An 18,690-nucleotide genomic window follows, 5' to 3' on the forward strand; every position below is an offset into this window, starting at 1 on the left:
TGTATATTAGATCTTCGTACCTTGCACTTTTCGTACTTTTTATAACGAAATTAACTAAACAAAATAACAATGCTTTTATGCGGATAACGATGAAATTTATGTAGTTGTACGTGTTTTATACAGTGAGTAGGAAAAATAAGTTATCAAAGTAGCTTAAAGTTAATGCAACTATTTATAAATTATACAAACAATACATATGTATTTGTAAAGTGAGTCAAAGAAGTATTGGCACACTCGAAAAATCAAAGTTCTCAGTGCTATAACTTTTCTTCTAATGAAAATGTAAAAAAATAGAAAACGCCATTTTTTAAATGTATTTATTTATTACGTATCTGAACAAAAAAATTAATTGCGACTTAGATTTACAAGCTCAACCTTGAAAGGTAAAATAAGGCAAAAAGTAGCGTAATCAGCTTGCTCCATTGCAGCTGTAACGCACTAATACTTTCTGGGTCCTGCTTTAGACTCAATAATGGCCTGCAAAAGTCTCTTCATGCTATTTACCAGATTTGAAACTTCGGAAGGTGTTATTTTATTCCATTCATGAATTATTGCTTCTTTTAAAGAATCTTTTAACGTAATGTGGTGAGATCGTATCTTCCGTTCCAGAAATGCCACACATGCTCAATAGGATTTAAGCCCGGCGATTGGGACTATGTTTTTAGCTGTTGGCAATAGTACATCAACCACTCCTGCACAAGATAAAATGAAATTGTCAAGTTATCCCATTAAGACCTAGTTTTTCGAAACTTGGACTTAAATCTTCTTTAAGAATGTCGCAATACACATGCCTATCCATTGTCTCATCTATGAACACGAGCTTTCCGACACCAGATGCCGCGAAGCACCCCAAACCATCACATTTCCTCTACCGTGTTTAACAGTTTTGAGCAGGTTGTTCTCTTGAAGCTCTTTATTTGGCTGTCGCCAAATCTTTTATGCTCCATCTGACCCAAATAAATTGAATTTTGATTTATCACTAAATATGGTGGTGTTCCAAAAAACGGCGACCTTATTTAAATGCTGTTTAGCAAATTCTAGCCTCTTTTCTTATAGCTATAGTTAAGCGTATCTGTGTGGCTTGAATTTCAAAAGATTTGGACATTCGTCTTGTTTAAAGCTCATCAAGTTGCTGTATATGCAACGCCTCATTACCTCAGTTAAATTTAGGGATTTAACCTCTATTACAGGCATCTTCAAGTTAGCACAGCATTTTCGAAGGCCCTTTGTATTGTTAATAGCACGTTGATAGCTTAATTTTTCTACCTACTGTATGCAGTTCGTTTTACTCTTGCCCTAAGCTCGACAGCCATTCGCTGTATGTATTTAAGTTATAGCCGCACTTGGCTTTTGGCGGTTGTAAGGCTTATTTGTTATTATAATAAATAGTATTTTTTTTTTTTGCAAAACTCTAGTTTTCGATTTGCTTAACCAGATACTCTAAAAACAAATCGACAAACAAATTTGTGTGGCATACATAAATTGTCAATAGTTCCAGGTTATATTATCATTTGTGTAGCATCGGTCGTAGTTTTTGCTTTTCGAATTGAAGAATTAGTAACACTTACAAAAATCGTATGTTCATATTGAAAATTCCGCGAGTAGTAAATTATTAAATATTTGCCCTTAAATCTAGTTCCGGCTGGTTCGAGGTTAGCAGACTGGCAGGGGCGCGTCAAATGTAGTCCACTTATTATTTAGAAGTCAGAACTTGGTTCGTCCATTGTTGACTCATTTAAACGCTTTTGGGGCAATATAAAATACAATGCAATACAATACAACCGTTTGTTGAGAAAAAAAGTTAGAAATTTGCCCTTACTGCCTTTGCAAGCAACTTCTGTGGGCGGTGTCTTTTATTGCCGCATGCCGAATTATTTTCTGTCAATACTGTATTCAGCAAGATCGAGTCATGCCGTACAGGGCCAGAGATAGACTATAGCGACGCTGCGTGATTACTTCCCTAACTAACTGAAAAGCCGGTTCAGTGACCTATCCTGACCACTCAGCACTCTTTTCTGTTGAGGTACTTCAAAGTAAAGTCTATGGAACAAGCTCAGCGATCATCTTAGCACTAAGTGAAAATACCTTCCGCAAGGTTAAGGGTATCCCGACATTACTTTTCCAACGAGTGACATGAGATACGGAGGCCAGATTCCAAGAGTGTTTCCAACGTAAGAGTCAACATTTAGAGGAAATAATTAAAAAAAATAATAAGATATGCTCGTGCCTTTTTTTATAATAGTTATTGAAATAAATTTTTGTCGTTAATAGTACTTTTTTAATCCAGCTTTTAATATTTAATTTTGCCACCGGACACCCTGTATTTACAATGACATCGCATACAAAAGTGTGTTCTGTTTGAGGCAGTTGCATGAAGTGTTTTAGTTTATTTTAATTTTTTTCTTTATGCCGCGTTTACAGGAAATGTACCCATAGTTATGTTTGCATGTGCTTTCGTGTGTGCGAGTATCAACTCGACCTAAAACTAAAAGTCCTTATATAATTTATTTAAATGTTGCATAACAATAATATGCTGGTATATGAAAAAGCTAAATTATATATGAAACACAAAGAAAAATGCAAAAATGCAGACGAAGTGGCTGTTTTGAAATATAAACTTTTTTTAAGAGCTTGAAATACTGATAATAATTATACTAAAACAGAAATATTGTTGGATTGAATATGCAATATATTTGTTATAATTTTTTTTATAATGTGATAGATGATTGCATGGCATTCATTTTAATTTCCACTTACATGGCTCATTCTATCAGTCCAATTTTTGACTACCTTTTCCAACAAATCTGACCGTAGAGCGTCAATGGTGGCTTGAATATTACATAAAATCGATTTCCAAGCGCACTCTGGCAAATTGCGCTATCTCAGAACGAAATGTCGTCGATGTTTAGCTGATTAATTTGAGGAAACAAAAATTCAGTCAGCATGGCTTGATAGCGATCGCCATTCAGCGTAACGGCAGCTTCTTCCTCATTTCGAAAGAAACCAGAACCAATGATGTTTTTTTTGAAGTGAAAACTTCTTTAGAATCGTTGGGAGTGATTTGAGACTCGATGAAACGAAAAAGCGACACTATATGTGTGTGGCTGCGTACTGCTGAGCCACGCTAGTATAGTGAGTATTGTAGTATGTATACTACACTGCCTATTACTTGCTTTGGTGTTTAGTTCAAGCGTCATACGTATGTATGGTTGTATGTTTGTATGCATGCTAGTACGTATGTGTGCGCACCTGCGTATTACGGAACCACGGTGAGCGAGAAGGCATTATGTATACCTATACTACACTACCTAATACTTGCTTAGACCAAGCGTCCTACGAATGTTTGTGTGTATGTTAGTACGTCTGTGTAATATACGCGTTACGACGCTCATAATAGCAACCGCGTGTGCTGTATTGCGTCCGTATTTTTATATTCGTAAATATTTTCATTTTTAAATATTTACCGCAATTGCAGGCAGTGTTGAAATATACCACAATCAAAATGACGGTGCTCGTATTGTAACTTCACAGATAAATCTGAATGCACAGCAACTAGAATCACTGTCTGTTCAGCTCTCTAAAGTGGGAGAAATATGTGCATGCGAATCCAGATTGATCAATGGAAAAACAGTTTTAATTGTGGCAATTTATATTTCACCGAATCAATCAATAAATAGCATCACGGAATTCATTTACGAAAATTTAATAAAGTATATACCAGAAGTATCGCGGATACTTAGAAAAGATTACGATCAAAAACATTGAGGATGAATAATAATAAAATGAAGAAAATGAAATATGAACTTTATAGCAATATTATAATGAACCTATAAATATCCCGCTCCTAATGCTGCTTTCGTCTTTCGTCTCATTCTCTCTCAGTTTGTTTTACGGAAGGTTTCACTTCTATCGCGTCTAACCGTTAGACTGGTATTTTTTTTTTTCAAATTAAATCACTACAATTTGGAAGCATTGTTCTGACGTTAAACGATTCATGATGGATTCCTAAACCTTACTGAACAGAAATGTCAACACTGTTTGCATTACTCGGCTGTCAACGCATAGCTATCGACATCTAGAATTCTCATCCGCCCTATACAACCACGAAATCCTTCATGACTAAAAAGTACCACCTACGTTACATTCTTCAATTCACCAGTAAAAGTGAGTGCTCATAAGAAAGTCAAACATTTGACTGCATGAGTAAGTCCAGACAGCGTTAGGCTTTGTTGATTTTCATTGATGATTTCACCTCACTGAGAGAGACAGATTGTGTTGGAGATTAAAGGCTGAATAATGGGTTTTGCAGAAATTAAAAAACAAGACACTAGCCTGCCATCCCAGAGGTTGTGGGTTCGAATCCCACGTAAAGTACGGTCCTCGAACCTTTGCAAACTTACCTACTTTCCTAGTTTCTATAAAAAAAAAAAATATAATAAAAAAAAAATTCCTCAACCCCAACAACCTTATCCTATCAATCCTTACTTCCGCACAAAATAAAATGTCAGCGCATTACTTGCATTGTGGCTACTAAAACGAGCAAAAAACAAAGAACAAGTTGTTACACATTGCATCAGTGGCGCCAGCAAGAGGAAGCGGGCAATCGCGGTACAGTCCTCAATCATCTGTGTGATCCTTCTGCCAGAAAAATTTGGCACACAAATGGCGCTTCAAGCAGTAAGAAGGCAATGATCAGGTGGACATTCCCACTACTTAGGACTGGTGGCGGCAGGCTAATCACCTACCCTGTCAGATATGAAAATAGATTAAAGAAACCAACGCAAGACTGGGTCTTGCCGAGGCCCTATGCTCCCGAGTGGATAGAACAAGGAAAAAAAAGAATACCTTAAAAATTAAATACTCATTTGATGGTGAAAATATGTAATTACTTTTATTATGAATTTTTAGCGCAGCACCCCTCAGCTCGATATCTACTAATAAAATAGATTTTTCCGACTAATTACTCTGATTTACTCTGCTTTACACCTATTTCGCACATTCTAACCTTGAGTATGCCACTATTATTTGGTAGCCTTATCAACAGTTTTCAATGAACAGGAAGATTGAAACGTGTTTTTATTTAAGTATACTTTGCGATCTTTACGATGCACTGAACTCCTTCCATCATTTAACGCTAGTTTACTTCTTTTATATCTTGAACCTTTAGAAACTAGAAGATCTGTTCTCTCCTAAACTTTAGTATATGGAATTATAAAGGGAGATTTTGACTGTGCTGTCCTTCTGGAAAAAATAAATTTAAACTTTACCAGCAAAGAACTTCGAAATTTTAACCTTTTTATGGCAGTAATATCAGAAAGAATTAATACCGAAACGCGCCAATTGCTCGCACTCTTACTGAGTCCAGTCGGACCTTATCTCTTATCGAGCTTGATTTTTCTTTGTCTAACTAAATTTTTTAATAAAACTTTGTTCTCAATTTTAAGAATTTTTTAACAACACATCATTTTTGTAAAAAAGGATAAAAGTATCAGTATATCAGTGTTTTATTTTTATTCATGCCATTCGACTGCTAAATAAAACTCCCTAACTGTATTTTTTTTCCCAGTCCCTCAAACAGTGTTGAGTTTATAAAGCTGCTCATGAGAGAGTTCACTTGGGAAAGAAATTATTTTAACTGTTGGCTTCTGGGGACTGATTATGTACGCTTCGCATTAATTTTCAGCTGACAGAAAATATGTATGATATGTCAGATATGTCTGATTACTTCTAAAGTAGCACAACTTACGTTGTGTTTGTTGAATTTGGATTTTACTGAAAGTTTTGTCAAGTGACATATTAAATAGCAAACGCAATGTTTTTATGGATTTGCATGAAAATTTAATAATTATACTAATTAATATAATACAAGAAAATGCTAGATATAATTACTAATTACTGTTTTATATATATACTAGATAAAAAAGGAGCCCGAAATAATTCAGGAAATCTTTGCTGTGGACCTTGGAAACTGCATGTATTGAAGGCGAACTTAAATTTTATAAAATAATTATTTTTTGTTATTTGTAGGTTAGGTTGATCTGGCTGGCTGAAAGCCATCACATAGACCTATTGATCCTTAGTGTTACCAGATGGAGCTAGACCCTTACGTTTCTTTGCAGTAGACATCTTGAAATACGTCTGCGTCTTTTCCGAATCTGAGCAAACTTTAGAGCTGTATCCCTGAGAGGTATTCTAAATTCTCATATTGTAAAGCTCCTAAGTATTTTAAACTGGTTCTAGCTGGTTCTTGTTATTGTAAAACTTAAGGAAATAAAATAATTAAAAACTAATAATAAAAATATAAGAAATAATGGACAAAGTATTTTTTTTTTACTGCAGCGTTTTCGATACATCCATAAAGCAGAACAATCTTGCAATTACTGCTTCTATCCCAGCGAGTTTTCATCTAGCCGACTTTTGCAGCAGTAGACCACAGGTAGCTAGCTCACCCACCTAGCAGTTTCCTCTAATATCCTTATAACCAGGTACCTGAGTGTAAGACTTTTCGGATACAATAGAAAAGGAAATCAAGCATTCCCCAACTGATTTCGAGCGCACGATTAACGAGCCTACTTGGCTATCGGAGTAAATATGCCAGTGAGTGCTTCTTTCCTTGCGACTACCTACGCTTGAACAATCTGCAGTGGTCTGGTAGTCTGAATATGGGCTCCTCGCGGAATATTTCTTCACCACTCAACTTTGAGCCATTCGTGAACATCCACCAAACCTCATCTACAAGTGTTACACCCCGCCCACTCTTCCTTTGATTTGAGGGATCGTGAGTGGGTATCTCGCTCAGGTCAAGCGAGGTTATACATTGAACAATCACCAGGTGACAAACTCAACATTTCTGATGATACTTGAATGTGCGTAAGTGAGGTCAAGCCTGTAAAGCGAGCCTCTCAGTCCGATTACTGCAGATCGCGGCACTTTTGCCTGTGATGTCCACAGGTGCTAATTTTGGCATTTTTTTAAGGCCTACGGTAGCCGTAATGGCAATGAGACAAATTATGTCTTCTTAATTAGTTTTCTGCTAATAGTCAGAGTTCTACACCCTACGGGGCAGCATCAAGCAGTTCTTAAGAGTAAGCAATATTATCCGATGCAGAATTTATCAAGGAAGATTATTAGGCTAGGGAATGAGTTCGTAGCGTTTTACCGAAGACTTTTATTTAAACAAAAAAACAATCAGCCTATCTTAGAATCCGTCGTAGAACACCTTGAATACAAATGTCTACTACGAATACGAAAATATTGTAATCGTGCGTTACATGTGAATACAAAAAAAGTGCTGCCAAACTCAAATATCAAATTTTAGAATTTCGGCGTTAGCTCACTTCAATATAAACAAGACAATTTAGCAAGTAATTTGTTGGCATGTGCGATTGTGTTTATGAAGGAGGAAAGTGAGACAAGCCGCTTGCTCTTTTTTTGAGCGAAAAATATTGAGAGATGCAACAACCTTTTCTATATGGACGCATCAATGTAAGTGCTTGCCTTTTTGTTAAAGAAAAAGTAAGTTTACTTAAATACGGTTTAAAAAAGGTTTATTATTATTAAACTACCGGTTAAATAAAGCTGCAATTGCATACGTTTTCAGCTTTATTGAAGACAGCGCGATCTTCAGTTCTCCAACTATCCTCTGTTTTAAGGTTTCTTGCAGAGAGAGGCAATCAACACGGAGTTGGCAAAGATTTCGGCATGCCAATGGGCAGTCGACATTTAGCTGTGTGCTAAAAGACGTATTCGCTTCACTATCACGATTGTGTCCTCAGTAGGTACATCTCGACAAGAGTTCCAATGAAAAACGGCAAAGCAAGATGGAATTCTATCAAAAATATAGAGATCCATTTAATGTGAAGATGAGACGCACACAAAAATGATTTCCCCCACTAAAGAAAAATTCCTCTACCATAGGGTTGGGCCATGTAAAATTTGCTTTTTGAATCGGCTAAAAAAAAAAACGAATCCATATTGTTTCAAACTTTTTTTTTATTTTGAAGATTGAACATTGTCATTTATGAATGAAAAGTAATATCGTTCAAATGACTGCCACGAATGGCTTTACACTAGGCCATTCTATCAACCCAATTTTTAAGCACATTTTCGATTGTTTGGGCTCCAATTTCATGAATGGCAACTTCGATTTCGTGTTTTAAAGCATCAATCGTCCTGGATGGTTCGCATAGCATTTGTCCTTAACGGCTCCTCACAAAAAATAGTCCTACGGGCTTAAATCACAGCTCCGAGGCGGCCAATTGATATCGGAATTTCGGCTGATTATTCGGTTTTTAAAAACGGTAGCCAAAAGTTCGAGTGTAACTTTGGCAGTGTGACAAGTTGCACCATCCTGTTGAAACCAAATGTCGTCCATGTCATCCTCTTAAATTTTTGGAAACAACTCGTTGAGCATGTGACGGTAACGCTCGGCATTTTCTGTAACCGCGACTCCTCGCTCATTTTCGAAAAAAAATGGCCCGATGATGCCGCCAGATCAAAAACCGCACCAAACAATGACTCGTTGTGGATGCATTTGCTTCTCTACAGTAACGTCTGGATTTTCTGAGCCCCAAATCCCACAATTTTGCTTATTGACGTAGCCACCGATGTGAAAAACAGAAAATAAGAAGAAGACTCACCACTTTGGAAATAGGTTTTCAATATTTCCCAATTTTGTTTAAGCGTATAGCGTCCCATTTTTTAAATGTCAAACCTTTAAGTAAATTATGAACACATTTGACATGTCATTTGTGTTACCATCCTCAAAAAAATAGGTGGTTCAAAAAGCAAACGCTATATGGCCTATATGGTACAACTAGAAGGGCTACTAAATTATCAATGCCAAGATTGATTTCTGCTTTATTAGCTCCAACAAAGTGGCTTAAAAAAGATTTCTTTTAATTTATATGATAGTTTAGTTAATTTAGGACTTACATCTTAAAACTTTTTTATTTGTTTCCTTTTAAATCCTCTTTTCATTACCCGTTCTATTTTATGTCTGTTAGTCTAACGTCGTGGTTGAAAGTAAATAGAAAAATTGTACCAAACTCTACGATTTGACGTTACGAGTGTATTCAGTGAATGCTACTCTACGAATTTCGAATGCTCATTTGGAGCTATTCGAATTGTATAATTACAATTTCTTAGTTTCTACAAAAACAGTATACGAGGTATTGCCTGCTAGGGTTGAGTAACTATATCAATAAGTAAATCAATTATATGATATATTCGCCGTTGCTGTTTACAACCTCTTCCCACCTCTCGACCAATTTGTTGATGACGTTCCATACACGTCGCAAAAGTCTGCTTTGGTAGCTTTGTGACCTCGATGAAAAGGAAAGAAGAGCAGGTGTTGAAAATGCTGATTTTTGCCTCCTGGGTATTCCATTTCTAAGCCACAAAACTAATATATGAAAAAATTATAATAAATAACTCAAAAATACAATTATGGACAATGAATACTTACGTTTTGCCAACAGTTAAAAAATCATTGCAAAGTAAAAGAAAATTTAAAGACGCTATGAACCTATTCCCCAACCCAATAAATATGTATCTAGTAATTAATTACTGATTGTAATGGTAAAGGATTAAGCCTTTTTAAATAATTGTATTGTTAAGTTTATTCCATCATTAAAGTAGAATGTATTAAGTAAAGAATAAATAAAAAGCTATTACGTAATATTTTTTAAATAAATAAATAATTTAAATACAGTTAATCGCAATTAAAGTGCTTAAATAATTAAAAGTAAATATGTGTTCGTAAATAAATACTTTTTTTAAATTAAATATTTAATGAAGCTAACTGAATTACAAACACAAATATACAGAAATATATCTGTATACTCACACATTTGCATGAATTTATGTTATTGTCGTATTTTTCCTTTTTTATAATGTAAATATAAATTATGGAGTTGCCATTGGCAGTGGTGGATTCCTGGTTACACCGACCCATTTTTTTACTAAACATATGCATAAAATTCATATAAATTTAACTAAATGAACGACTTGCGTTGACATTTTACAGCCTCACCACCTCGACACCTTGGGTTGTGAATAGCGATTCGGCAGCTAATTTTAGTTTCTCATTAACCAGTTTAGCGATTTTGGGCGTGCGCCGCCAGACGAACTCGCGTGTACGGTCATGGTTGTCTTTGCTTTCCACTTCCACCTGTTGAAGAAAATATATAATGAGAGGGGAGTAAGATTTGCAACACACTGACAAAATGTTGCAAGCAAAATGTATGTGTTTAACAAAATGTGACTGAATTTGACTGTGCTCTTATAAGAATCAAATTGACAAAAATATGTACCCATTTTAATTCGTTCGTTTATATGTAGTTTCTGCCCTTCAAAGGGAGCCGCACTGAGTGATCAATCACACCTCATTTAATACATCTTAGTTGTAAATAAATATAGTATAGAAAAAGGTATCAAAGTAGAAGGCAAAATGTTAGCTATTGAATAAGGCTTTCCGAGTGGAAGTACAAAATAAAAAAAAAAAACAGTTAGCAAAGCCAAACAACCTCCGGAGCGAACTTTACTTACCCGCGCACATTTTAGTTAAATTTAATTTGTGCTGGCTATTAACTTTTGAAATCAAACCGATTAGTAGGCAATGAGAATTATAGCTTATAACGTCAAACGGAGCTTTGATTTTAATATGAACTTTGATTTTTTACTCAAAACCCACTATTCAAAATTTGTGAGCTTATAATTTTTTTACGAAAATTTTCGTTTTTCTTCACTTATAACAGAGATATCACGCTTTTTTATTATTATCAGTTTTTTTTAATAGGCGTGGTTATTGACCGATTTCACCCGATATAAACAGCAAACTGCCTTGAGCAAAGATTAATATGGGTAACAAATTGCATTGAAATATATTAATTTTTGCTCGAGTACAGTGCACATCGACGGACAAACTGACAGCCATAGCAAAATCGACTTCCCTCATCAAGGAATGAGCATTTTGGTGTATATACATCTGTACGAAATATATTTATATATAATTTGCGCGTACAACATCTTTGGGTGTTTGGCCGAGCTCCTCCTCCTCCGTCTTGATGTTTTTCCACAAAAGGGACCTACAGTTTCAAGCCAACTCCAACTGCAGATATTTTTTATGAGGAGCTCTTTCATGGCAGAAATACACTCGGACGTTTGCCATTGCTTGCCGAGGGGCGATCGCTATAAGAAAACACTTTTTCTTCATTTTGGTATTTCACCGGGACTCGAACCTAAGTTCTCTCTGAATTCCAAATGGTAATCACGTACCATCCCATTCGACTACGGCGGCCACCCGCCTTATCTATCTAAATATATCTATCGCGATATATTTAAACTCTTACATGGAGCCGTTTTGTGAACAAAATTACAAAGCCCTTGTGCACAAATGCGAACGGGTATACAAAATCAGATTTACATTTACTTTGCAGCTGTCCTTAATCATGCACATACACATACATACTTTGCATACATCGCATTTGCTCACCCAACTAACCTGTTTCGGTTGTTGCACCTTGATGGACATCAATGTGGCGCGATCATTGACAACGCTGAATTTTATGCGGCCAATCATCTCATTGGTGCGCGCTGTAGCACTTTTCACACTATGCACACTACCGCGCTTGAACGACTTTTCCACACGCAAAGTCAATGGACCCAAAGTAAATTTGGCCTTTATAGTTGAATTGGAACCTGCCGGATTGGCTACCACTTTCACATTACCGACACGCTTCAATGATGCCAGCCCAGAGAGGCTACCTTCGGCCTTTTGCAGTTTTTCAACTTCCTTGCCACTACCGGCATTGTGGTCCTTGCTGCTGCTTTTATTGCTCTGCTTTAGTTTCGAGCCCGCATTGTGGTTGTTGTTATTGGTATTGGCATTAGCATGATTTTTTTTCGTATGTGTTTTATGCGCTTTATTTGAAGTTTTCTTTTGACTAACAGCACTATTGGCGTCTCCATTTAATATGATGCGCATTTCCGGTGATTTAGCGGCCGTGTTGGGGGCGTCGCTGACATTTCCAGGTAATTTATCATCACTGGGATTCGATTTTGTTCCGCTTGCAATTGCTTTGATGCTTTGGTCTTGATGTAATTGCAACTGTTTCAGCTGTTCCTGCAATTTGCTTTGTGCCATGGCATCACTCACTTCAATGCGGCGTGGCTCTTCATCCAGCGAACGTGGCTCAGATTTGGTATTTTTTCTGTGAACGGGGAAGAGTAAAGTGAAAGAAATGAATGAAATCGAAGTGAAAACTGATTTTAATGGCGACAAAGTTCTTTGTAGGACACTTTCAATATCTCCAACACATCTGTCGGAAACATATTCACACAAAAGTAACACCCATGCATACATACACGTACCCAGAGCTTAATACCCATTAGAAAAAACGGTCTCAATTGGGACCTACATAATGTCCGTTTTTAAAAGGTATGTATCGTATTTTAAACTAAATTAACGGTATATAAAGGGCTGGGTGAACGCAGTAGTAGGTTTTAGATTCTCTGCCAAATGCGGACATAAACTATCAAAAATATTTCTCTAACGGTGATCACCACTCAACAGCCAATCACAAACCTCTGAACAGTTTTTTGTCTTATATAGACTTCTCTGAGCTTCCAATGGGAAGTGATATAAAACTGTAATAGCCCATCTTGTCAACCCTCCATCAAAGCTTAATGAATAGGATCCTGGCTTGAAAAATCCCTAAGATTGAAAGCCGTTATTGATCAGAGAATTTGAAGAATTGATCGAAAATGTCCGAGGCTGATTGGTTTCAGTTTTTAGTCAAAGGCCTCTCTAATCCGCATAGACTTCTGCGGGTATTTTCAAACCACCATGAACACGTAATAAATAAAAGCTTGGCTTAAGAAATCCCTAAGACTGTAGGCCGTTATTGATCAGAGAATTTGAAGAATTGATGGAAATGTCCGAGACGGATTGGTTTCATTTTTTTATTCAAAAGCTTTTCATACCCGCATGGACTTCTGCGCTAAGGATCATAAAGCGGAATAATGTCAGCATCTACCCTGCTTCCGCACGGTTAAGATTCACGCATATTGACGTAGACCTGGATACTAGCCGCTTACGAAACTTTCTCATTAGCATGTAGACTTTTTTGACATACTTTATTCCTTATCATCAAAGTGGAAATATCTATTCTAGACTAAACTAGTTTCTCCGTCCATTAATTTATTCATTTACTGGTGCGACAAAGAATGAATTGAAGTCGAATTACTAGAGAGCAATCCTCTAACGTCGAGTACTAGTCGACATAATATAGCTGATACTCGTATAAAAGTCAATTAATTGGTTGTTTCTGCTTTGATTTGGAGATATTGCGTCCCATAAGTTGTTCTCTTCTGTACCTTTCCTGTGTTCAACTCGAATGAAACCCGTAAGATTCAAAATTTTTACATGCTTTATTTTAACACAACATCTAGGCCGTCTTTTAAAGGATTCTTTGTATTTGTTTATTCCTGTTCTTGCTTTTGTTTTTTGCGCCAGAGAACCGACTAAATACAGCCCTCAAAAAATTATAATACCACAACTTTTTGGCCAGTTTTCACTACTTTGCTTTTTTCATAATTCTTTTTATAAAAACACAGTCCATTCTACTTTTACAATAAATATGTTATAAATCAAATTTTCAAACTTTGTGTACGACTTATAAAAATTCAACAAAGTTACGTCAAAATTTCAAACAACAGAATTAAAAAAAAAGTTGACATGTTTTATAGTTCATTAAATTTGCTTGTAGTGGGTTAAAATTCGCGTCGATTTTTAGCCATTTTTTCTCCTAACGATATTGCACATTTGGTCCATATATCGCATACACGATAATTTTTTATAGTTTATAGTTTTGGGGGCTGTATTTATTCCGCAATCGGTAATTAAATTAAACTCTATTACTCTTTTTCTATTTAAAAAGTATTTTAAATTTATTTTATCTTTTGCCATTTTTAAATTAAAGCTCTTAAAAGGATATGAGAAAATATTTCAATTTGGTTGACGTTGTCATAATGCATTGCTTCTCATCATTATGAATCATAGTATATGGTAAAGCACTTGTTAACAATCAGCAAAAAGAGGATACATTTGTGCCACCATAAAATATGATATTATATGACAATGCCTCTTAAAAATGTAATATGACCGCAGAGTGTTCTATTCTTAGAGTGTGCGCTGAGCTTTTGCGTGTGTATTTTCAAATGATTTATTCAGATGTGAAACAATTGGCGGTGGTACTTGACGTCAACGAAAATCACCAACGACACGTGGTGTTGAGACAAAAAAATAAGAAATCTAAAGCATGTTGACTCTATTGGATTACATTAATAAAATTTTAAAGATTTATTTTGGTGCAGAATTTTTTATTAGCTCTCAATTGAGTTTGCTGCTTCCAAGGAAAGTATGTGCGTAGTCAAAAAGTGAATGAAGAGAATCTCTTGTTTGATTGATAGATTTGCAAAACTTTCCAAACAATGGCAGTAACTCGTAGCGCTTGAGGCGTAAATGTACATTGAATCCTGGGAATATCAATGAAAGCAGTAGAAAGAATTCAAAGCCAGTGAATTACCAACTGCATCGAAAACTTTAAACACTAGTCGTATATGCAAATACTACCATAGCTCCCAATTATCGCAATAATCTGCAATCAACCCGTGTTGAATGCAAGTTCTTAATGCTCTTTTCTTTACCCATCGCAGCAGGAAATAATGATTGGTACATCAGGACGTTGAAGTCAGTATCTGAATTTCATATACATATAAGAATGTTCGAAATTTTGTGTGCATTGGTTTGTTTCATACATTTTTTTTGTGTGTACAATGACTACAGAATTTTTGGATGCAAGAAATTTTAGCTTTAATCTATATGAACTAAAATGTGCTTGCCGAGGGGCGACCGCATTAGAAATTTTTTTCTTGATTTTGATCTTTCATGTACGAAGAACCTACGTACCCCGAATGGTACTCACGCACCAACTCATTCGGCTACGGCGGCCACTGTTTCCTTGCATAGATATATATTTGGCTTAGAGCTACGTTAGAACCACTCCTTTCTAAATAAGACTTAGACCACAATTTTTGAAACAGAACTAAAAGGCAGCATATTAATGACACAATTTGATAAAACCATCGAAGTTATAAGCAGTTAGGGCCACCATGATTCGTTTTTTTTTTCGACATGAAATTCGCTGGTTAATTTTCCTTTAGGACATATACCAATATATAGACACATATTATATAAGGATATATACCCTGCAACAAATTGTGTGACTAAGCTCAAAAAATACTAGTCTGGTACTAGTCTCCATGCGGTACAATTGGGTACGAATGCGAAAAATTCGAATCTTATCTTCGGTGTTCGAAAGTAACAAGGCTGAGAAGCAAACGGAAATGACACACAATCGTTCATGACACATAATCGTGTAAAGTGAAGACTACAGCTTACAATTCTGAAGGCGCTGGTTTGAGTCCGCTCTCGGGCGTACGCATTTTTTTAATCAACTAAAAAGCTACTTCTAATACTTGAATAAAAAAAAAACTTAAATAGTAAACTTTATAAACCATTTAGAACGGAAAAAAGTACATAAAATTATTAAAAATTAAGTAAAATTATTTTATTAATGCCTGGACGCAAATGTAGTACACCAATAGTATATCCCACCGACTATTGCGTTGCCTACAGATGAGTGGGCCCTTGATATAAATTTCAAATTTCCAGGCCCATTAGTCTGACTTAATACTCGTTGGGACACAAATGGTCTCTTCATAGGGCATGCATATAAAGAGACTGAAAGTGGCAGTAAGCGCAAGTTCCCTTGCGACTACTTCCGGGCACATTCGGTACAAATCGCATTTGTTGCAAGGTATGTAGAGTTATATATATCCATTGTACATGTGCTACCAATAAGCCATTGTATGCATTCAATCAAACTTTTGTAGGCGAAAAACTACCAACCCCAGTACTTACAGTTTATTCTTTGTTGTCGACTTTGCTGGCTTGGCCTTGGTTGTTGCCGTCACATGTCCCGCCGTGCTGCTACCACCAGTAGGTGCTTTCTTAGTCGCCGCTCTGGCATGCAAGCGCACTATAAAGGGATCGTAATTGTCAGCCACAATGCGATTGATGCGCGAGAATATCGAATCAATGAATTGATTGTGTCGCTCCTGGAAGGCGTCATTGGTCATTTCGATAATGTTATTCTTCAGGTTTCCTAGATATTGACGAGTGAGTACGCCGATTAATAAACAGATATGTGTATGTATGTGTTTTTGCAACTATATGTATTATACATAGTAAATAACGCATTATATTAGTATATAATTAAATATATGTAAATAAATTCCTTTACTAGAATTCCTGTTAATTTCTATTGTGAAACATAATTAGAAAGCAAACAATTCCGCTGGCATACCCCAAATAGCTGCAGCCTAACTTCAACAATTTAATATCTATTAATTTTAAACGTTTCGGTAAACCACTAACCAAGCAATACTAAGCAATTCAACAGTTTATTTGTTATGCAATAATTAGTCTGAGGCAATTGTATAAATAATTATGGGAGACAAGTTAATATGTGTTGTCTAAGTTAATATGTAGGTAAACGCACGATAGTGGAGATATAAGCAAATCAACTGTTATGTTAGGTTAAAATATTTGACTGATAAAATAAAAGCCTACTGAAAAAAGTAAATTTTAAAGTGAAATGAGTATTATTTCCAAGAACTGCGGTTTTATGGAAAATTACACTTTACAAGTTTTACTTCAGGTGGTCATCGGGGAAACTCCTAAGTCCAAAAAGTTCATGGCGAACTCTTAGTAAAAATATCCATATTACTGGTTCAATTCAAAGCCTTCATATCTATTGAAAAAATCGAAATTATTATGAATACATAATCAAGAGAAGGGCGCCTGAAAAAGTTCATAGAGCGAAGAGTTGAAGAAGACGCTGAAGTGTCGATTCGTTGTCGTTCTCAACTTGTTGGCCTTTGTCCCTCAACTACGTGGAAAATGTTACCTAAGGATCTGGGCTTATGTGACTATCAAATATAGTTCGTGGGAGATTTGAAGGTGAATGACCATTGATTGCGTCGCAGTTTTGCTGGTTTGCGTCATTTGAAACTTACTCATTTTTATCGAAGAATTGTGTCTAGTGAGGAAGCTCACTTCTGGTTAAATGGCTATGTCAATAAGTAAATTGCCGTATATGTAGCAAAGAAAAACCTTAAGCCCTTAATCAGTCCCCATTATATTCATAAAAATTTAGCGCTTAATGCTGTTTAAAAGCTGGCGGCATCATCAGTCCTTATTTCTTTCGAAATGAGGAAGAGCTGCCGTTACGTTGAATGGCGACAGCTATCGCGACTAACTGACTGAGTTTTTGTACCCCTAAACTAATCAGCTGAACATCGACGATATTTGACTCCAACAATATGGCGTAACTTGCCACACAGCGCGCTTAGCAATCTATTTATTGCAATATTCAAGCCAACATTGACGCCATACGGCCAGATTCATTGGACAAATTGAATTGGACTGATCGAATGAATGCTGTAACTTGTGGCCGCGACGGACATATGTCGATTCTTTCACTACAATATAAATACTTTAATGTATTTAACATAAAGTAAAGACCTCAAGAAAATTTCTCCAAATCAAAAGCTTTCTTAATGACAGCCTATATATATAAATATAAACACAATTTAGACATATCGTTCAGATTTAGGGCTTATTTAGCTCAAAACCTGTAAAAATTTAACAAAAATAAAGGGAATTGTGGTTTCAGGGAAAATTCGAAACACGTTGCCGTCTACTAAAGATGCTTTTAATATAACATATTTTACATATTCAATTACTCAAGGTACGAACTTTGTAAAAACTCCATGGCCCAGGAAACTGGCTAGGAAGAATTTCCGGCACAGCTACAAAATAAATGTAGATACTCGTAAATAGATCATTTTCGAAGCTAAGACGATATTATTATAATAATTTGTCCGGGTTACGTAAAAGTCAAAAGTCGTTGGGTAGCAAAAAGTTGCCACAATAATATAATTTAAAGGAAAAAATAAAAAATTCATTTAACTTCCTGGCTTTTCTGTTAATTACAAAAATGCTATCCCAGTTACTAGAAATAAAATACTTTTCACCTTAATAAATTCAATGATCTTGTATGTAATTATATATTAGCTGAATAAAATAAATTACTTGCAAATTAATTTTGTTTAATGCAATCGAAAATTAGGAAATTGTTAAAAAATTTATTCTACTTAATTGCTCCGTAACTTTCAATTTTTTGTCTTTAAAGCTTTGTAATTTTAAATTAATTGCATAATTTTATGCAATTTGCTTGAGAAGGTCCCAATACTCTCGCATGCTACGCATATTCCCAGCAGTTGGCAAAATCGTCTTCAAAACCCTTAGGTTTCCTCGTTGATTTTTTCTAAAAGCGCCCACTACGTAAGAAATATGCAATACAATCTCAATCCACCAAACAACTACCTCAAAAAACAATCGTATGATTGACCTCATTAGACAAAGCTTCCTTGAATTAAATAAAGTGCAGTGCGTCTAATAAAAGCGTGACCGAACTATTTTAAACTTTGTTAGCTTACAGGCAATTGGAAATTGAGTAAACATAATATTTACAGATGAGTCTTCCGTTCGGGCGAATAGTT

At 35.7% G+C, this 18,690-nt stretch overlaps 1 protein-coding gene across 1 annotated transcript in view; it reads right to left on the reverse strand.

Moving 5' to 3' along the window:
- Window positions 1–10,019: 10,019 nt before the first annotated feature.
- Window positions 10,020–18,690, reverse strand: part of LOC129241527 (dentin sialophosphoprotein-like) — a 66,871-nt gene continuing 58,200 nt past the window's right edge. The window contains exons 6-8 of the mRNA XM_054877917.1: window positions 15,986–16,229; window positions 11,504–12,212; window positions 10,020–10,171 (exon numbers count right to left, since the gene is read on the reverse strand). Coding sequence (XP_054733892.1) covers window positions 10,022–10,171; window positions 11,504–12,212; window positions 15,986–16,229 — 1,103 coding nt within the window. The 3' untranslated portion in view covers window positions 10,020–10,021. The remainder of the gene's footprint in view (window positions 10,172–11,503; window positions 12,213–15,985; window positions 16,230–18,690) is intronic.

The sequence above is a fragment of the Anastrepha obliqua genome, chromosome 3 (genome assembly GCF_027943255.1).
Source record: "Anastrepha obliqua isolate idAnaObli1 chromosome 3, idAnaObli1_1.0, whole genome shotgun sequence".
Classification (NCBI taxonomy): domain Eukaryota; kingdom Metazoa; phylum Arthropoda; class Insecta; order Diptera; family Tephritidae; genus Anastrepha; species Anastrepha obliqua.